The 21,456-nt window shown below is 48.5% G+C and overlaps 2 protein-coding genes across 3 annotated transcripts in view; one reads left to right on the top strand and one right to left on the bottom strand.

The window, feature by feature from the left end:
• Window positions 1-874: 874 nt before the first annotated feature.
• LOC135828250 (uncharacterized) lies at window positions 875-8,303 on the bottom strand. Its single transcript, XM_065340700.1, has 5 exons — window positions 7,734-8,303; window positions 5,767-5,862; window positions 3,978-4,124; window positions 2,881-2,946; window positions 875-2,477 (listed from the first exon to the last, which is right to left on the bottom strand). The coding sequence occupies exons 1-5, from the start codon at window positions 7,986-7,988 to the stop codon at window positions 1,512-1,514; spliced, it is 1,530 nt and encodes a 509-aa protein (XP_065196772.1). The 5' UTR covers window positions 7,989-8,303; the 3' UTR covers window positions 875-1,511.
• An 891-nt stretch (window positions 8,304-9,194) lies between these two features.
• The window catches only part of LOC135827840 (uncharacterized), a 33,982-nt gene continuing 21,720 nt past the window's right edge, over window positions 9,195-21,456 (top strand). The window contains exons 1-10 of one of the 2 annotated variants that reach the window (XM_065340270.1): window positions 9,195-10,263; window positions 11,841-12,139; window positions 12,556-12,793; window positions 13,424-13,486; window positions 14,071-14,222; window positions 17,483-17,551; window positions 18,604-18,721; window positions 19,408-19,466; window positions 20,449-20,489; window positions 21,051-21,116. In XM_065340270.1, the coding sequence (XP_065196342.1) occupies window positions 9,597-10,263; window positions 11,841-12,139; window positions 12,556-12,793; window positions 13,424-13,486; window positions 14,071-14,222; window positions 17,483-17,551; window positions 18,604-18,721; window positions 19,408-19,466; window positions 20,449-20,489; window positions 21,051-21,116 (1,772 nt within the window). In that variant the 5' untranslated portion in view covers window positions 9,195-9,596. The remainder of the gene's footprint in view (window positions 10,264-11,840; window positions 12,140-12,555; window positions 12,794-13,423; window positions 13,487-14,070; window positions 14,223-17,482; window positions 17,552-18,603; window positions 18,722-19,407; window positions 19,467-20,448; window positions 20,490-21,050; window positions 21,117-21,456) is intronic. The other variant, XM_065340269.1, reaches the window with a different exon arrangement.

The following is a 21,456-nucleotide window of genomic DNA, read 5'->3' on the forward strand; positions in this document are numbered from 1 at the left end:
TGATGCAGTGATTCGTTCATCGTCTTCTGTTCTCCGGACTGTACGTGTTGAGTGTCGGAGAGCACTCACTGACCAGGGGTCACTGAGTTTGGCAGGCAGGTGGCCAGGACTAGTGCGTACTGTAGATCGGGTCATTTTAGCGACGTAAAAACCCTAGCGAATTTAGCGATCTACTCATTTTCGCTAAAGTTTCAAGTCGCTAATCTGTTGAGACATTAGTAGTGCACTGGTGATTTTGAGTAAAATCGCTGCAAATCGCTAAAATGAAACGTCGCTAACCGGTTGACAATGGGAAAACGCTAAAATTAATAGTCGCTATTAAAAATTGCCCGTTCTACAGTATTCGTGATAGAAATCAACTTGGTGCGCGGTACAGGATCGGCTGACCGTGTGGATTTCTGCTTCGGGTCAGTACAGCAGTATGTATAGTTGTGGTGCGGTGACAGTGTGGTACAATGCGAAGCACCAACAGGTCATACAGTGGTCCCTTTCTAAATCCCGCACCATTTGTGCTATGGAAATTCTGCTGGATTAGGGAGGGTGCTGGATAGCTCAACTGATTTACTGCTGCCATGTGCATGGAAAGTAGGCCTAATGAAAAGGACATTTTGGCTACTGATTATTGTGCTGGTGTAATAAGTGCTGGATTGAAGAGGGACGACGACTGTAGCACAGAATGTAGCTGCGGTCAATGAAACTTAACCCCCACTGCACTGCTCAAGGTGAGCAGTAACGTGTGCAGCTTTGAATGACATGGTCGCACGGACAGCAAGCAGTCTAACAAAACGCCAGCACATTGTGTTGTGTCATTGGACTCATCACACTCACTGTACGTTTTCCTTGGTCATACTTTTTTTAGACCACCCTTTCTAGGAAGAGCTCATTACCTGTTTATGGACTTTTGACTCCATACAATGTCATGTGCTTGATGCAGCAATGAAGCAGCAGGCTCAAGCGGTGTGATACGAAAATTCAAGGAATAGTGGCAAGCGAATTTAATTTATCATAGTTAGCCCCGGCATACAGATATTTGCCTGGGTGATGGGCACCTGGTGAGCTGGATATTATGAGTGTTTGCCTGGTGAGTCTATAGCGTATGTTTGTGTGTATCCCACAATTACACGGTATAGCATAACTTATTCAAAATAGAACTACAAGTAACCTTCAGTTGACTACAGAAGAGTCGCACGCTGAAGAACGTGGAGCCCAAGAACGTCCAGCCTGAAATTCTAAGAACGCAACAGCCTAAAGCTAAGAACGGCGGTGTTGGTTTTCTGGCATCTTGTGGGATACATATGATCCGGTACGGATTGTTTCTAAGAACGTGCTATAAGAACGTAGCCAGATTTCATGAAAAATAAGAACGTCCCAGGCTACAACGTTCTTGGGCGCGCGTCTCTACTGTAACTGGAGTTAGTGTATGTGCAGAAAAGGTGGAGTACGAATCCAAGAGCAGTTCTTCCACTGGCGAAATGTCTCTCTCAAAGTTAGAAAAGTTATGCTGATTTGCGTCAGATATAGCTTGTGTCGCCACCCTCCTCCTCCTCCTCCTCCTCCTCATCATCATCATCATCATCATCATCATCATCAACGTCATGGTGTGTATTACCCGCCTGACCATGATTAGCAGTTGCATGCGACGGAGACGTCTCAGTACTCTGCGCACCACCAACATCATCAGATTCTCGTTCACTGGTGCCCATGGTCATCGCAGGCTCCTGGGGGCCGTCGTCCCCGCCTATGTCCGTGTTGCGTGCCAACTGCAGTGCAAAGCGTATGCGCTGCTCTCGACTCTGCTGACTGAAGCCCTGGTCTGCAGCAGCCTCTCCGCCCGTGTGACCTTCGACGTTGCTGCCATCAGTTGCTTTATCACCGTCTGCGTTCGTCACGGGAGGCTGTGGCTTGGGATTGCTGTCCGCGGGTACTACGCCATTGCACGTCTCCTCACTCGCCGTTTCAAACGTCTTCATTCGCGTTTTCACCTCGCCGCTGGGCAACTCGATATCACCCACGCCGCCCGCTTGCTCGTTCTTCCGCCCAATCCCCGAATCATCACTGCTCGTGCTGACGCACGCCAGACGACTCGGCGGTAGGGGACGCACTTGGCGTCCGATCGGTGACGTGTTATGCGTCGTCGACGTGTTGATACTGCCGTCGGACTCTCGCCGTTCAAACACCGACACGTCAAGCTTACCCGGCTTGACGCGTGACGACGGTGCCGTCATGGCTCGTCGTCGCGGCAACACCCCATCGTCGTTGTTGTGGAAACCGGCGTCCTGGTCGATGTCGGTTTTGGCAGTGCCGACACTGCTACCACCGCCACTGCATGCCGGGCACGGCTGCAATCCGTGCTGGTTGCACTGGGTGCACTTGAGCGTGCCGAACGCACTGCGCTTGCCTTTCTTACTGCCCTGGCAGAGCAGGCAGGCGATGAAGCGCTTGCCACCGCAGTCCGGGCAGTCCGCCACGTATTCACGCTGTGTGCGTGCGTGTGTGTGTGTGTGTGTGTGTGAGAGAGAGAGAGAGAGAGAGAGAGAGAGAGAGAGAGAGAGAGAACAGCGCAGACAACACACACATGTGCACACACACACGCACACACATAATTATACACGTGCGCACACCATTACAATTTTGGCTGTGGAAAAGTATTCATTAACGGGGAACTCTGGTCCAACATCACCCCCCCCCCCCCCCTTTGTATTCCAGAATTCATTAGAGTACGATCTAAGTGGTACAATGGCGAGAACCGGAAGCTTCTACAACAAGGAGGACAGATCTGCCTAAATACATTTAACCAATTGAAATTTACGGAATTTGACGCGGGGGGGGGGGGGGCTGCGGTTGGTTGTGAAAACTCATGAAATTCATCGCGATGTTTACCTGGAATACTTTGAGCATGGCGGCTAGCTCTCCCGTTTCGTTCATATCCATGATCATCTCGGCATCCTGGACCAAGCAGCACAAGACAGCACAGAGAAAGGCATGATGATGATGGCTGGGTGACAATCCCCATGCCGTGGACACCCTATTAGTTTGAGAAGACCTTAGGGTCTGTTGTGAATGCCCAAGTAAAAACTAACTGTATAAGCAGAAAATTTCGTCGGTCAATAATTTCGTCCAACTCCAAAGAAAAGGAGTTCGCCCGGTTGTAAATTTCGTCCATGATCATAAGAGTGTATTGAAAAGCTGGACAAATCGATACTAGTCCGGCATTTAATTTAGTCCAAAAGCTCCTGGGACGAAAAAGATGAAATTAAATTCCAGACGAATATTTCTGCTTGTACAGTAAAATACGATACAACCAATACAATGCAAGCTCAAGAGTCAAAGTATATCTGTGATATTAGGTTACCGGCACGACTCATCAGCAGAGGAGGGGGGGGGGGTGTATTCAGCTCATAGTTCGGGTGCAATCGCATCGGAGTGGAATGGGACCTGTGGTCTTGCATAATGCCGGAGTCGTAATACAGTACTGCCCCGCCAGTTGCCGAAGAACGGAAACGTTACAGATTTCACTGAGTCCAGTGTACAGAGGTGTGTATGGTTAATCTACCGTATTTTCCAGAGTATAAGCTGTACAGTATTTCGTGACAAAAAATCGGGGTGCGGCTTACACTCCGGAAAATTCGGTATTCCGTTTAAGGCCATGGTAAAAAATAAAAATCGGTGCGAGCGAGCGAGTTTTTTTTGATTTTTTCCCACAATTGTTTTTATTTCCAAAGATAGGGTCACACATTTAATATACATGGTCACATGTTCATTATATTCAGGCCAGGGAGTAGAAAAATACCGGTATTTTACTACTCCCTGATTCATGCCTTTCGCATTGACCGTTTTCATGCGCGCATATGCATGCATAGAAATAAAAAAATCGTCGGTGCACCGCCAAAATCGGTGCGCGCGTACTTGAGAATCAAGGATAATTTTTACCATAGCCTAAAAAAAAGAAGTCCTACTCTGTGGTGGCATCGACTCACTCCAACATGTTCTCCATTGATGAAGACCTGTGGTACAGTGATGTCGGGATCATCCACACGTTCCTGCAGCTCGTCCATGAAGTCCGGGTGAAGCAGGACGTCCTTGACGTCAAACTTGACACGTAGTGCACCAAATAGACGTGTCACCTGAAGTAGGAACGAAGAAGAGAAGGCAGAACGGTATCCTACACAATCGGTTACTGACTGTGCCTGTTGTAGTCCTGCTCAATACCTGCAACAGTAGCTAATTGTCATGTTTGACACTGGATCCATATTATTGCTCTCCAGCTAACTAACAGTTTTTTCTTCTACACAAAAATCCACATATCTCCAGACCCTACCTGGGGTGAATAATGGATTTCCAGTGCATACACACATTTTTCTCTCTCTTTTTCTTGGTTCCCTCTTCGCTACCTTGATATTGGAAAGAAATTCCCGCTTGGATTTGCGAAATAATACAAGTCAAGACCGATTCGTACGGTCCCAAAGACTTCTGCTGGGCGGGCACTTAAGAACCACAGTATTAAGTCTCTCACATTCAGTTCTACTCGGATGGCGAGCCAAGTTAATTATTGGGTACCTCACTTCAAACTCTCCAACTACGGTCTCTTCGCTGCATAAGTTCACTTCACTTCCAAAAAAATAAAATAATATTAGATACAAATTAGATACAAATGGTGCATTCCATTTGTATCTAATATTATTTTATTTTTTTTGGAAGTGAAGTGAACTTATGCAGCGAAGAGACCGTAGTTGGAGAGTTTGAAGTGAGGTACCCTGTAATGTGTGAGTGGCTGCAATGGAGTCTGCGAGTGCTTAGAAAAGTTAATTATTAAAGAAAAAAAGAAGGACAAAACTGTATAGGATCAGATTGTAATATATGTTCTGGTTACGTTGGCGGACAGTTAGTAATAACTCGTAACATTTTTTGTAGAAAGGAAAAGGACATATGGAAACGAGTTAAGAGTAACTCTCCCACACTGTAACTAGATACTATATACAGTCAGGCAGTGCAACAACTAGGCACAAAACTGACAGAGTACTTTCTGACTGTATATAGTATCTAGTTACAGTGGTGGAGAGTTACTCTTAACTCGTTTCCATATGTCCTTTTCCTTTCTACTTTTATTATTGGCTCAATACCCGAGTTTCAAACATTTTTTGTCCTTCTCATTTTTCTCCACATACAGTTCTGCTGTATGAAATCCAATCTTGCGAGGGCTTTTTAGTTTAATTTGCACCCTCTATCAGTTCATGTCTCAGTGTTCGATGGTCTAGGGCTGCACAGCCTCCAGCGCGTACTCGACTCTTGGGAATGACCATACTAACGTGTCGTGTTTTCAACTTGGTGCTGTCTTCCCGTTCCGCTCTGTGCTGCAATGTGCACTTCAGTATAAAAAATATAAAAAAATACGCGTCACTCATCACACCATATTCACACATACACAGTCTGTCCACAAAAAAGAATGCAGTGCATCTCATGAGAACAGAAAGTCATTCACTTTGTTTGCACTGGGTCAAGTCATCTTTTTTGATCCCTTTTTTTTAACGCAGAGCACTCTATTGACATCCACCTCAATTTTGTCTGTGTTGTTCACATTTCCCACTTGTGAAATATATGAAAAAGTCACACTGCATTCTTTTTGTGGACAGACTGTAGACCATTATGACATCAGGCATCGGACTCTACCAGACAAAACCATAACTATACGACACAGTGCGTATTAACGATAAGTGAATCGAGTTTCGCTACGCCAAGGTCGGCAAGGTTGTGAGTTGACACTGTTACCTTGATACACTCTCCATGTGTACCGCGTACAGCCTTCATACTGGTGGTGTAGAGCACAATCTTGCCCGCCGAGTCATTGTCTGCTGGCTGCTCTTCCTGCACGCATGTATGCACACACACATGCACATACATGCACATACAACACACACACACACACACACACACACACGCGCGCGCGCGCACACACACACACACACACACACACACACACACACACATTATGGATGCCCACCGCAGAGCCGCAATAACATGTTAAAACTGTATGACAGCGAGCTCCTGGTAAACAAATTGCCTTTCAAATGAGACTCGTTTTCCAGCATGCTGCAAAAGCACATGGACACCAATACGAACACGTAATTTTCAGTCCGAAAAGCAGACATTTTCGGTGGTGTAGTATTTTCGGTATTCTCCAAAATTGGCGGTTCGGCGGAGGGAAATTTTTGGTAAACTCGTTTTCCAGGTAAGCGTACTAGTACTGCACCGAAATATTCGGTGCGTTTATTTTCGGTAACAATTTCGGCACCGAAGTTACCGAAAATGAAAACACCACCGAAAATTTCTGCTTTTACAGTCAGTATAGTAAAGACTATATCCTACTGGGATCCACTGTAGGTGGTTATGAGGGTGGTGATGCGGCCACAGGTGCTTACGTGGGTGCTAATGCGGTCGTTCATGGGGGTGTTTATGGCAGTGTTTATGCAGACGGGGGGGGGGACTTGGAAGCTGCGGGCGCGATCAGGAGCATGGGAGGTTCAGGGGCATAGCCAGGATAGTGATCAAGGGGGGTGCCACGACTTTCCCCACACAAAAGCCTGGTACATGCGCTTATGTTGGTCCTTTCATGCATATTATTCGATCCGTGAATGGGGGGGGGGGGGGGGAGCAACATTCGCCCCTAATTCGACACTGAAGATCAATCAGTGAATGGCAAATCTCCAACCAGGGAGTAGTAATGATTATGGTATTTTACTTCACCCTGGTCTGCTTCCAACTAATGATGGACTAAGTCCTGGATGCTGCTTTCTCCAGAATTATCACACTCTCCATCGAACTTTTAAAGTGGGATTTCTCGAGCCTTTTTTCCCCTTCGTCATGTTTGATAGTGCAGTAAGACATCCTTGATCAAACCTACACTATTCCCCACAAAAACTCAAACTCCACTTCAACGTTAATTTCACTCTTCTACTGCTGTATCCACACTTGCAATGCATGAAAGAAACTTTGCCTTTCCAAAATGAGACCAATTAACAGCGAGAACTACATTATACAAAACATAGCGAGAACAAATTGCTATGTCTGACGTGTGCTTTCCTTCCATAGACCGCGTTGCTACTTCCTTGCTTCTACCAATGGCGTGTTTGTATGATTCTTTGGTTCTAACAAAACATGTGGAGTGCGATACAAATCATGAGCTTAGCCTGCTGAGGCCTGATGTGACACTGCACAACGGCAGGTACGAAGCGGAGTTCCCTTGACTAGAAATTTCAATGCAAAATGGCCAATCATGAGACAAAAATTAATACTCCACTGCATGTGGATTGGTTTCAGATACATTGTACTTGCAGGTCTGAACCAGGGAGTAGTACCTACTACTCCCTGGTCTAAAACAGGGATGGCTACAGTGTGCGATGTGCAGAGTTGCGCATGTGATCAGCGGGTCTGCTATAGTCTCTCTCGAAACAGCTACAGTGTAGCTGTGAACCAAGATCGAAATTTTTGAGGGGGGGGGGCTTTGGCACCCAAAGCACCCCCCCCCCCCTGCCTGCGCCCCTGGCTCAGGTTGGTGCAAAAATTAGTTAGTAGAGTCAGTACAGACCTGATTAGGTAGCACTGAGCTCAGGGGGACTTCGGAGAGGTACTTGTGCTCATGACTGTGTTGTCACTTGGAGAAAGCTTTCAGGTCACCCGAAGATCATGATTGTAGAATATGCCAAGCATGAAAACTTGAGAAAGAACCACCCAGTTACCTTCTGTAGACGTAATGCCAGTGGTGAGAGCTCAGCCTCCTCCGCACGCTTCTCAAAGCCACGCAGCTTCTGCAGGACACCACCTCGCACCCCACGCACACTCTGGGCCACACCAGAACCGCTGTGACGGCGAAAACGCAGCGCAGCACCTGGCGCAGGTTTCCCGATCGCACCCAGCTGATCCTCACCCTCGACGGCGTCGGCTGGTGAGTGCGGAGATGTAGCTTCCGGGGATTCGCTCACAGCAGCCATCATCGCCGATCACAGTCTTTCCTACGCTCCTTACAATCGACTCGATTGAAATCTTGCTGTTGAAACGCTAGTTCTGTACTTGATTTCGATGTCAAGCAAATCCGTCTTTCGCTCTTAGACTTGGTTCGGTGAATCCGAGGACGGAGGTTCCTGAACTGATCCAGCTTCTCCCTTCTTCAAGCTACACGTTAGCTCAACCACCATCCCAAACGACAGAGGTAGAAACTCTGGATCGTTTCTTTCATTCGAAGCAGGTCGGATGAAAACAGTTCACGTACGCATAGTGTAGATCTACACCGACTCAGGCTGTCGGATCACATCCAGTCAACAACACTCAACAGGGTGGATCGACTTGGCCCACTATCACTGACCCATGAGCTCACACTCTCCGCTGACAGACACCACTGGACACAGACGAAAGATGAATGGATCCTGTCCGCACTGCACTGCCCCTGGATTGTGTCGGCAGTCAATCTCCGATTTTCGAGCGATCACTCGGCACACCTCTGCACTGAACCCAGTTCACAGGTTGTCGTGAGCCGTGCACTGACAGTCTGTGTCAGTGAGTGTCAGAGTATCCATGCGATAGTTTGGCCGGGGTCCGGACCCTTACTGCATCCCGGAGCCTGAGCACGAGGAAGAGGCGAAGAGACCAGCTGATAAATAGATTATGGGTTACTAGGATTGCTAGAAACCAGGGCTTCGAAACCATTGTTCTGTAAAATAGCACCATGACAGATCTGATCCTCTGATTTGCAATCCTCACGCAGGATTGCGGTTTCAAGACTTCATGGTGAAGGCGCAGCTCAAATCGGCTTCAGAACATGTAGATCTACCGACGTACCGTCCGTTGTGCCTTCCAAAGTAGATCTACTAGTTCCATGCAGATATCTACATGATCTGATGAGGAGTAGATCTTCCGGTCATAAACACTCTCGACATGATGCAGATCTACCAGCTTCCAGCGAGTCGTGAAAACATGTGCACCAGGCAAGTCACAGACTCACACAACGAAACCGGTTGCACCCCATGCCATGGCATAGACAGAACTGCACTCTGCAGTTGTATGCGAATATCACGCTCGCAATCAAGTCGTTATGCAGTGCGGTCGCCAAGGCGCTAGCGCTAGGCCAGGCTGCCTTGCTCGCGGTACCGGTGGGAAGCCACTGGATCCATGGAAGTGGGCCAAACGGGTCGTGGAATGAATGAAAGAATTTATTGTATGATATGAGGAGTTCGATGAATGAAAACATAACCCTGATAACTAGCACAAGAAGAGGAAAGAGAGGTGGCGGAGTGTTGGCTGGACTCCTTCAAGTCCTTGGGCTTCGACATCGTCTTGAACTGTTAGCATGCAGTGGAAGTTTTAGTCGGTTGGAAACAACCGTTCCCATGCATCTCCTTGACTAGCAGAGTCGGTCCTGGTTTGTGGGACGATCCAAAAGTACCAATTATTTTGGTCGTGATTTCTGACAACGCATGCAGAATGCTACTGCAGCACGAATTGGTTCCGACTCCGACCGCAGTGCGCACTCATTCAAGTCAAGAATGACACTGTCCACTAATTATTAGTCGCGGGCGCGAAGCGATCAGACCAGAAGTACAGCGGCGATGGACGACGAAAACGCCAGCACCGCAGAAATTAGCGAGGCGCTGGACGTCGACGATGACTCCTGGCTGCCGTCATTGAAAGCAGAACTGATGGCCACGGGCGAGTGGAAGGCGGTGAGCGAGCAGATTTTCGCCAAAGTCGAGGGTAGTCTTCGAGGCAGTGGTCTAGCGAAATTCAGCGAATTTGACGACAGCTCGAAGCTGTACACGCTGCAAACTGCCACCGGTTCACTGCAGCGAACGCCGGCGTTCAAGCAGCTCTCCGACAAAGTGTCGGCAGTCGTCGATCGTCTGCTGAGCGAGCGGGCAACGCAATCCGTCTTGCTGCATCGTGGCAGCCTGGCCGAATCCACTGCCAATCCTGTCAGTGACGTCATGGCCGAATGCTGCAAGTGTGCCGTTCATCTACTGGGACGGTGGCCGGATTTGTCACGCAGCTTCAAGCTGTGCGCGAATCGAGCACTATCGCAACCGCTGCGCCGTGCTTACTGGCACGCCAGATGGCGCGATGTTGCCGCGGAAACGGATTTCCTGCGGCGATGCCGCTCGTCGCCACTGACAACGGTGTCCATGGACGACGCGGAGATTGCACGTCAGGTGGAGATCTTGCTGGCATCGAGTGCTGCTACGCGTGAGGAGCATGAGCTGTGGCGTCACGGAGATACAGGTGAGCAGCGTGATTAAGTACATTTCAGCACTAGCGTAGTAAGAAGCAGGCGCGTCGCACCGACTTTGGAGGTGGGGCGGCCATGGAAGGGGAGTCCGGGGGTTCTCCCCCGGGAAAAAAAACCGGTAAAAAATTGAAGCCAATTGCAAGCATTTCCGGGCATTTGGTGCCATTTCAGTGTACGGTAACTACAATGAAAGACTTTTTGATTCTGCAAAAAAACAAGAAGATGCTACGATCGGGTCAAACATTACCCTCCCCCGGGAAAAAAATCAAAAATTGAAGCCAACTGCAAGCATTCCCAGGCATTTGGTGCCATTTCAGTGTACATGGACTTTTCATTCTGCAACAAACCACGATCGGGGACAAGGATTTGCCACGTTTGTGCTGAGACCATCGCGCTTTGTTGCAGTGTGCTAAAAAAATAATAATCAAAAACGGCCGAAAAAGTGGGGCGGCCATGGCCGCCCCGGCCGGTACGGTTCCAACGCCCTTGAGAAGGAGCCACGGACCGGAGCGGATCCAGAGATCTCTACAGGCGTGTCTGGGTACATTCTGTCTGCAAGAAAATTAGAAATGTACAATGTAATGTAGGTCATAAAACAAACTTCCATGTTGGCCAAGAGATCCTCGAGTTAGTTGCACCCTTGATACTATGTTAGCAAGAGTACATAACCCCCCAGAGTGTGCAACGCCTGATCCAGCTCTGCATAGGGTCTTCGTCGAGCGTAATCGGATATTTGCGTCGTAATACCGTACGCATCTGAGGGGAACCCGGGGAGTCGCGGGTACTCTTGGATCAAAAACAACGGTGCCCTGCCTCGACACCGGCCTTGCGCTGGTGTGGAGTGTACGCATGACATCAGAAGATCCGATTGCGCTCGACCAACACCCTATGCAGAGCTGGATCAGGCGTTGCACACTCTGGGGGGTGGGGGTATGTACTCTTGATGTTAGTAACAGTGGGCAGTTTCATATCCGCCCCCCCCCCCCCCCCCCGACCTACAGTAGGGACTTTCCCATCATCACTGACTGCATATACTGTCACACAACCGACATGGTACCGGAAAGAGCGAGAACGTGGTTTCACATCTATCACATCACTATACCGGACAGCCATGTTAATTCCAACCAAACTCAACCCCCTTGCATCTATGGGTCACATGATGTCGGCCATGTTGGTTCCACTGTCCACACGACGTGATCACTTTCTGCACAAATTTAGTCACCTGAACAAGATGTGAAATCACTCTCAGAGAAATCCAGATCCTTGCGGCCTTTGATCATCGACAGTAAGGGGCCTTCGGAAAAGTTTTTAGTGATCCTGGAAACGAACATCGTTCATTTCTTGCTCGGCACCCTCCTCACCCTCCTAAATGAACACAGCTTGCTATGCTGGACGACGAAAGTCGCATGCTTTTACAGAAACATTGTCGGTTGACTTGAGATTTTGGCTTATCACCCCCCCCCCCCCTCCTTCTTTCGGGTTTACATTGTAAGAAAAGCATTGTAGCAATGGTTCGGCTAGACGTGTATATGTGTTCTTGGATTTTGTTGTGTCTTGCCTGCATGCGCAGGTATGAGTGCGGTCAAGCGTCTCGTGTCCGCGTACCACGCGCGCTGCTCCCAGCGTAGCCGACACGTGGTGCTCACCAGTGCAACACTGCACCGAGCGGTGGCGTTCGTACACGCCATGACGCCTGCTGCTGCCGGTGACCACCACCACCACCGTCCACTGTCCCCGTCACGGCGACGTCGTCACGTAGAGTCACATGATGCTGATGATGTCATGGATGACGTAATGGCTCCCATGCTGGGTTCGTTTGTACGGTTCGAGGACGCGCTGCCACCGGTCTTTCAAACTCTGCAGGATAGAGTAAGTTGAACTTTGCTTGGCTGTTTTGTTACAGAAGTGGTGTTGGCGTCGTTTGTCAGTATGCCCGTGTGCTAGGTGTTCTAGCTTTGATTCAGGTGTGTGTAGGTGGATGGGCAGGAGGGAGCAGAAGGGCAGGGGACAGGAGGGGACAGAAGGGCAGGGGCAGGGTGGGGGGGGGGGTAGCCTACTGTATGCACTGTGGCTGGTGGTGCTTTCGATGACATCACCATGACATCACTACGACATCCTCCACCTCACTGTGAGGCGCAGGACATAGCACTCGGCTGTTTCAGGGGAGGGGGCGCAGTCGGAGTACCTGTACCTTCGGGAACGGTGTCGGAAACTCAATTTTCGCTTACTCTTCTCTCACGTTGCCCCATCCAATTGTTCGTTCACATGCATTGTCACATGTTCAGGGAGTGAAGTCTGCAGCAGATCAGGTAGCCAGGGATGTCGACACGCTGCTCAAGGAACAGCACCCAGAGTTGCATCAGCACCTGCGCTGTGTCTTCGGCTGTGCTGCCGCTGCTGCGGCCGAAAACCCGCAACTAGCCAGCATCAATGGCAAGGGCACCAATGCCAGCGCCAGTTCTAGCAGCCAGCTCAGTGCTGCTTCGGCATCCACAACTGGCTCCAGGTCATCTACGCACACAGGTACTAAGTCCCTAATACCACACGAGGCCCGGTTAAACTTCAGTATAGCCGATTTGAACCTGGACAAATCAGGAGAACACCTGTACACGGGACCACCTTTGTACGGTCCCTTGAGCGGTCCCTGCATCTACAGTCTGAATTTACTATTGGCTTCCTTAACCGTTCCGTGTTTGAGGGAATGGAGGGGGGGGGGAAAGGCCGAGGAAAAGAATGACTGTTGCCAAGGATACATAACCCCCAAGAATGCGCAACTACCGTCACAACCTCTATACAGTGCTGCGACTGCAGACCTTCACATCACGTGACATGGTTCAAAAGGTTACGCTGGCAAACAACGAAAAGTGACCAGAAGAGAGTTGCACGCAAAGCCGGGTTGCGTACAACCCTGTATCTATCATGCACAGAGTGCAAGTAATGTGTACGAGCTCATCACGTGACATCAGATGCGCCAGTGCCATTGCCCGTTTTCCGTAGTAAGATCATAGAACACTGGCCGTTGTGAGCAGTTGCCTCTTTAGCCGAAGTACATGACACGTAAAACAGGTCGTGTGCAAAGATAGGGGTCCGTGAAAACCCACCCTGCTGACCGCCTTCGGTACACCATGAATTGTGTATATGTGTTCATTTCAGGAGCGCCATTCTACAAGTATCTTCGCAACACTCTGCATCCACATTGGCAGGTTCTATTCTCAGGTATGGAACATGTCCTGCAACCCACAGACCGGCTGTCGACATATTCGATGCATTTTTAAAGACCAAGCGTCTCATCTCCAGCCGCTTAGGGTGTCAGCAACTGGAATGGTTGGGAATGAGATGGTATGAGACAGCATTAGGAAGGAGAAGCTGAGATAAAGGTGCGTGTGAGGGGGGGGGGGGGGTGCACGCGCTTGTGTGTGTGTGTGTGTGTGTGTGTGTGTGTGTGTGTGTGTGTGTGTGTGTGTGTGTGTGTGTGTGTGTGTGTGTGTGTGTGTGTGTGTGTGTGTGTGGCGTATGTATGTGTGTAAATAAATGGAAAAAATGAAAAATAGGGATTCACTGGCCAGAATAAAGCCACTTCAGTCAGCTGTGTGGTGGATACCAGGATAAAATTGGTGGCAGTCAATTCATCAGCCTTGCAAGCTGTTGAATGATGTAATCCCAGCACAAGTTGCTAGATCTAACATAGCTGTTCAATATCATCGCTTCCGCGATGGACAGGTCTGAGATCTGAGGTCTGAGGTGTGCATGCGTGTGTATGTATGTGTGCACATGCATGCATGGCGTGCGTCCCTCTCTAGGTTCACTCCCCGTGGATGTGGTGTGTTTCTTATGGGAGCAGCTGTGGATGTTTGACAGTCCCGTCGCCGATGAGTCTCCATACACCTACCTTGCAGTTGCTACCACAGCATTGCTGATCCTGCTCTCGCCATACCTCATGGAATGTCAGCAGGTATGTGTGCTATTGATGTGGCTTAGGAAACTGCTGTTGGCGCTGAAAAAAATTGGTAGTACGGAAAAACTCTGGAAAGCAGTCCGAGTACGCAAATCAGACCGAGCAGGTTGGCAGCACTGGTAGTATGTATTAATGTACAGTGCTGCCAAACCGTCCGATTTTTCGGACAGTGTCCGGTTTTTGAAGGCTCTTCCGAAAACCGGTCCGAAAAGGGAAACGTCCGAAAAGCAGCCAAAATGTCGGAGATCATTACTTTCCTATGCAGAAGTCCTGTACTTCACTTTTCAGCGCAACTGAAGGCACTAATCACTGTACATTTTGCTTCTAAAAAGGCTAGCGCTTGGCTATGGAAGTGCAAAGTAACATGCCTGGATCAGGCTGGATGGCATGTACACTGACAGTCTGTACAGAGTCAGTGTGCGACCACACTCATCATTACAAAATTCATGACAACTCTGGGGTTACTATGGCAACGAAGCGAATTTTCATGGTGTTTTAGGCAATATTTTGAATTCTCTGTAAAAAATTTGCCGAGGAGAAAAATTCGCACAATGTGGCCAGCGTTGGCGCGCCGCCGGCGGTGAAGGGTGTCCGATTTTGGGCGAAAATTATTTGGCAGCACTGAATGTATGACGCTAGCTAGCGATCCATGAGATCCACCCAACCCATACCAGAATTGTACTCGTGTATGAGGTGGGGCTGCTGAACACTTGCAGCTGGGGCACCCTTGATGCGACGTTTGACTTCCTGCAGTGGAACGTGCGTCTGCTGATTGCTGGCAACGTGACCAATGAAATTGCCGTTCCATTTACATACATGCACACCTCACCGTCATACCGGTGGTCCAAGTAACCACGCGCCATCTTTTTCATTGCCTTGTTTGCTGTCATTAACTTTCCGGCGCCTCCGGCTATCCCGTTCTCACGTATTGTGTCTGGCGCAGGCACTGATCGCGTTGTCAATAACTTCAGGAGTTGATGGGAGGTGAAGAAAATTAAACGAAATTGTCGAAAAATGGTTCATGCCTCTCAATCTCCGAATGGCGTTCAACAACGTCGACCCTGGCATTCACAACTCTGGTTCCAAGGGGAGATGCAGACTGGTTGGCTTCCTTGCCTCGATCGATTTTTAAGAGATATGGGTAGCCGTCTGACCCACAGAGGCACCAGAGCTTGTATCCGAACCGAATCGGCTTGCCACGGATATACATCTTTTGCAGAGTGGCGGCCATAGTAGGGTATCATGGTTTCATCTATCGATAACAGCGGATGGAATACGTCATAATTATTGTATAAGGCCCTCATTCAAGGACGTGAACATTTCCCACCTTGTCTCCCGCTGACAATGCCCGGTTGTCAGCAAAGTGAATTGCAGACTCGATGATACTCTGGAATGAGTTCCTACTCATGGCCTCGGCGACAATCGGAACACCAAGATCTTCCTGGTTCGACGAATAATCAGTTTCCTGCGGCAGACGATGATATCCAGAAAGTAACAAGATTCCGAAGAAGCATGCTAGGTCAGCAGGGTTTTTTTAAATTTTTTACTACAAAGCACTGGCCAGCAACGTAAAAGGGGAGGTAGACAAAATTGGACAAGCGAACATTCACAACACAGAGGAGCCTGGCATGCGTGTCGATGAGGTAGGTCAACCTCCCCCGACCTAGTGGTCTCGGGTTCATCAGTTGGTCTACGCATCAGGAAGGGGAAGTGGACAGAGAAAGGGAAAATGAGCATGAGGAGCTTCCCAGGAGAGGAAGAGTGAGAGAGAGAGGGTGACAGCGACATTTCTTTTGTTCTGATCACGTGTAGAATAGATGTTGGTCTGCTGTGCTATATGTTGCAGTATTCCTATCGGAACAAAATTACTTAACGCTGCCAGGTTTCAAACTCCGTTTTGCCGTCAAGCCCAGGGTACTAGTACTCAACGAGAACAGGGTTGCGTTCATCCTCTGGAAGTTCCTCTGAGAAGCCGACACGTTTCCTCCGCTGGCCATTCATGGGCCTCTTCCTAGCAGGTTCAGTCATCTCTTCTCCAGCACTGTTGCTGTCGCTATTACAGCTGTGAGAGCCGCAACTGTGTTCCACTTCCAGTTCTCCTGCCGGCTCAACAGCATCCTCATCACTATCCAGAACACCATCAGCTTCCTCAATGTCACTATCCACGTCTCGGTCTCCGGTTTCTGGCGGCATTATCTCGACATCTCTAACATGAGAATTCTCCTCAGCTGCACATTCTGATGCTTCCATGAAGGTAACATAGCAGCGAGTTCGGATCCTATTTCCACCTCCGTAGAAAGAAGCCATTATGGCGCTGGGTCGCTTGGTACAAATCCGTTGATCCCGGAGATGCAGGGAATGCTCAGTGTCTGAGACACGGGTTAGAACAAAGCCGACTCAGCAAAGCAATCGTCAGACAACTGATACTGGTGCGCTTCCCAACAGTACCCTTATAAACCCATACAGCCACAGGTTCTACACAGGTTCTACACTGGTTCTAAGGCTGGCGCCACTTGCAGGTGGACACTAAGTCTGGTAGCGTTGGATTGTGAAACAAGCGTCGGCAGAGGCGCTGGGGGAGACTGCAGGTAACAGGCGAGTGAAGGCGTTAGGAGGATAGTGGGCAGCTGGTGGTTTGGGAGTTTTAGGAGGTCTATGAGTGCACTTCAAAGTTAAATGTGAACATTTAACTTTGAAGTTCTCTAAACTTTGTATTGCTGCCAGTATTTTTCCCAAACTTGACACACAACTTCCCACCTCATTACTTCAACACACTGCCTTAGAACAAAACCGGAAATGAACTGAGGCCTCATGAGTTATATTGCCTAAGCCTCCGAAATACGTCCAGTTGCCTCAATTTTCAAAGTCCTGTGTACTTAACAGTTAGCTGACAAGATGTAGGCCCAACCCGATCGCTGGGTAGAGCTCTTTTTGGTACCAGATATCATCTCAAATATAAAAGAAACCCTTCCCAATGCATCCACGAGAGGTAAAAACAGGTCCATACTTCCTGTTCCCATACGGAAACAATGGGAGGGTAAAGGTTAATGTGAAATGTAAAGCAGCTTGAATGCTACGTGGAGACACACTGCATGAAGGCCCGTACAGTCGAATGCCAATTATACAAACGTCAACTATCCGAACAAAATAATGATCATCCGAAATGCCTGTTTGCAGTTGAAGGGACAAAAATGAGATTTTTGCTGATTTTCGCCACATGCGGCACTTTTTATTGTGTATGTTTTCATGCTGGTTAGGTTCGTAAGCTGGAGGAGTGTCTTGTTGCAAAGCCATCAAGCCTAACCGTGGAGGACTTTCAGATGGAGGTGAGAGGCACAGGACAGGCATGCACTAATGTTGGGTATAGGGTTTGAAAGTGGTGACAGCAGAAGTCAAATTCTAACGACAAATAACGACTTTTGGATCCACTCTGTTCATAACAGGAGTCCATAAACAAGAGTATGCAACTGTGATCTCTTTTCTATAGGCCAGATGCGCGGCGCGCTGCCTTCATTATATCATTCAGCTGCAGTCCGCGCACTGCGGAAAATCAAACACCGCACTTTTCCTCTGGTTTGAAATGAACTTTCGTACGGAACTGGAGTTCACGCGCCAGAATTTAGAGATCGCGTAGGTAATGGAACGAATCGAGCAAAAACAGATGGGCTCGTACGAGAAATTGTGAGTTTGAATGCATGCTTTCAGAGCGTGATGAAAGCAAGTTACGTAATGAAGGCAGCGCGCCGCGCACTGACCCATAACCACAGTTGCATACTCTTGTTTATGCACTCTTGATAACAAGGTAGTACAGTGTTGCGTATATAGCTTTGAAAGTGTGTGATGACCTCAGAAGTCAACTTCTAACGACAAATATCGACTTCTAGATCCACTCTACCCATAGCGAAGCACAATATGTGGTAGGCAATACCCTCGTGTTGCACCCAGGTGTGGTTTTCTACCAATAATGCTCCTCCTCCTCTTCCTCCTCCTCCTCTTCCTCCTCCCCGTTTCCGTCCTCCACCATACAGCTGCCATTGTCTAAAACGTTTTTGTAGACTGGTGGTGTGTAATATGCATGTTGCCTCAGTTTCTTTTCTGGCGGCAGGTTGGTGGAAAGCTCTTCCTCCAAACTGTCGACAGGCACAATCTGCTGGTACTTTTGCTCATCTCACAAAGATTCACCTAGGGTTCCCTGTAGCAAGGACATGCCTGTTGGGACTCCCCTAGTCAAATAATAAATACTACTACAACAGTTTTTTTAAATTTTACTACCTCTGGTGTGTATAAGAACCTAAAAGCGTAAATAACAGACTGGCAATTGTTTCTTCAGTCCTCTCACTACTGCTGCGTGTAAAATGCATTGTGTCTCTGCTCCTAGATTGGCAAACGTTTTCTAGAGAAGCTGCAGCAGTCGTCGGGTTTGGGCATGCGGGAACAGTCCGAGAGTTGTTTGGATTTTCCGGGAGTGTCCACATCCTTCCCTGGGACCCCGGACGGTAAGGAGGTAATAGTGTATGGAAGGCCGTGGTATGGCCGGAACAATTAAAACTGCTCCGGGCGGTCCTGTGCCTTATACCATCAGTGTTATCTTTCTGGCTTGTTTACATGCCCGTGGAGGATCCATTACAATGCATTTCAAAAATATAGACACGTGATTTCAAAAAAACGTTAGGCCAGCATCTATGCCACATAAAATCTGTGATCACGTTGTGCATAAAAATTTCGAAATTAGCTATCCGATCACTTAAAATCTATATGAGAGTAATTGGAAGGACCTGAGCAATATTCCGAAAAGAATTCTCGAAAAGCTCCAGCCAAATTTGATATAATTTCCAAAACACCATGCGTCTATATTTTTGAAATGGACTGTAGTACAAACCCGAATACCATGCCAAGAGTAAGCACTCGCAATACTGGGTAACTCCTGCTGGGTTCAGGTCTCTGCTTGTTTGTGGTTACCCGGGGCGTTCTGTAGCTGTTTTCTCCAGTGTCCGTCGTTGACAGGTTCTGCACTCACGCACTCTCACGTGCACGCATGCTTGCGTCCATGTACATGTGTGTGTGTGTGTGTGTGTGTGTGTGTGTGTGTGTGTGTGTGTGTGTGTGTGTGTGTGTGTGTGCGTGCGTGTGTGCGCACGCCTGTCCGTGCATGCATACACCTTGTGACTACGGATGTGCACAGTGCTTGCCAACCCACCACCGTGGATATACTGGTCCAAAGACGAACGAAAACGACGAACGGTACGTCCATAGTTCTCCCATGTCCATCGACCAATCACAGTCACGCAGTAGCCCCTGCACTCTGTGTCAGTAATTTTACATACCAGAACAAGTGCATGTGGGTTGTTTTTTTAAGTTTTTTTTACGATGTATTGTGTTGATTTATTTGAATTCGGTATCTCAACAGTATAATGTACAACTTGGGAAGATCTGAATGACATAGATCCATAAACATAAAAGTGGGATATGCATGTACTGTTATAGCGGGTGCTACAGCTAATCATGATGGTGAGGAACCCTGGCTTGCGAAACTACAGTCTATTCATTGGAAACCGGCACCCTAACGTTTTGGTGTCTCCCGCACATACAATAAAACCTGTCAAGGCGACCACTCGGATAAGGCGACCACCTGCTCCAGAAGACCACTGAAACCAGGACCGAGGGATGCTATCTCCTGTCGAATGGCACTGGATAAGGAGACCGCCTGGTTACAGAGACCACCCTTTGAAAGTCCCTTGAGTGGTCGTCTTAGACAGGAGTCACTGTGGTTGTAGATAACGTGAAAACAACAGTACCGTGACATCCTGCATTGTGTGACCCGTGCAATTACTCCTTGCCACGTTTGAGGCCACAAAAGTCCAAGGACAGGGAATAGAAATTCAGCCAGGTTTTACAAAATTAGGACAGGTATGCCATGGCAAAATGTATGGAGAAGCAGATCCCAAACCCAAATTTTTGAGATTTAAAGTGGGTTTTTGATACTGAATTCGGCGCAAATCGAACTTTCAAAGGCCAGCGGGACTGTTTCCGATGAATGGACTGTAGACAATGTCATGTAGAGGAAAAAAAGCACTGCGTATTCTGCAGGGAATGATGAGTTTGTTTGACATCGACATCAGGTGTTGCAAAGGTATGTATGTCGACATCCGGCATATGTTGACCACATACACAGTGATCTGTTTTCTGTTTTCATGTTGCTATGGTAACCTTTGCCCGTGGACAGGTGGAACAGCGGGCAGCAGCTCACGAACACAGACTGAGAATGTAAGGATGCAAGCGGGTGTTTTTTACCAACCACAGTGCGACTCGCATCAGTGTGTGTGTGTGTGTGTGTGTGTGTATGTGTGTGTGTGTGTGTGTGTGTGTGTGTGTGTGTGTGTGTGTGTGTGTGTGTGTGTGTGTGTGTGTGTGTGTGAGTGTGTGTGTGTTTCGGGGGGGGGGTGCGTATGTGCTAGCACCTATGAGCAGTTCTGCTGACTCACGCTGCATGCATAGCGCCCATAAGCGGCTCCGCTGATTCACCAGCATGACATCATTCACATAACCTCTATAGGATGTACATATAAGGGGGGGGGGGGCAGGTCTTCATTACCTGAGAACTGCGTCATAATAAAACCACTACCCGACCAATGTACGCTAGCGTCATTACTGATACCCAATCATCGACCAAAACAAATATTATTATTTTTATGCTCAGCGGCAAATGTGGCATGGGTGGGTACCGTCCTCAATGACTCCATTTGGTTTGGACCAGCGTCTGGTGCAACATTTCTAGGCTAGCGTGAGCTGATTACTAAGCTGCTGTATTTGTGTTGCACTTTTCAGGCTATCAGGTGCAAGACGAGAAGTCGAAGAGAAGCGGAAACATGAAGAAGACAGGTTACTGAGAGGGTAAGCGGTGCATGGCGGGACAGATGTTTGACTGCAAAGCAAGATCTCATTGGTTTCAATGGCACTGGCCAGCCTACATTCATGTACGGTGCTGCTCGATGACATCAACTTGTGCGGGTGAAGCTTGCGCCTTGCACCAGTGCACTGTCCAGTGTTCACAGATTGCACAGAGCCCGGCAGTGCATAGACTGATTTGATTGGATGTCGTTGAGCAGCACTGCATTTCACTGAGCCAGGCCAACACCTACAAGTCCTTGTACCGTATTTCTCCGATCAATTATTATGATTGTCACATCCAATAATATGGCAGGGGCGGAACCAGGAGGGGTTCCAGGGGTTC

This window comes from Sycon ciliatum, chromosome 12, assembly GCF_964019385.1.
Source record: "Sycon ciliatum chromosome 12, ocSycCili1.1, whole genome shotgun sequence".
Classification (NCBI taxonomy): domain Eukaryota; kingdom Metazoa; phylum Porifera; class Calcarea; order Leucosolenida; family Sycettidae; genus Sycon; species Sycon ciliatum.

What these genes read in the sequence shown, in the direction of transcription:
- LOC135828250 (XM_065340700.1), bottom strand. Translation starts at nt 7,988, where the DNA reads ATGATGGCTGCTGTGAGCGAATCCCCGGAAGCTACATCTCCGCACTCA. An exon ending in CACATGGAGAGTGTATCAAG is followed by an intron (nt 4,125 to 5,766) that starts GTAACAGTGTCA and finishes TTCCTACTTCAG; the next exon opens with GTGACACGTCTATTTGGTGC. An exon ending in CCATGCTCAAAGTATTCCAG is followed by an intron (nt 2,478 to 2,880) that starts GTAAACATCGCG and finishes GCACGCACACAG; the next exon opens with CGTGAATACGTGGCGGACTG.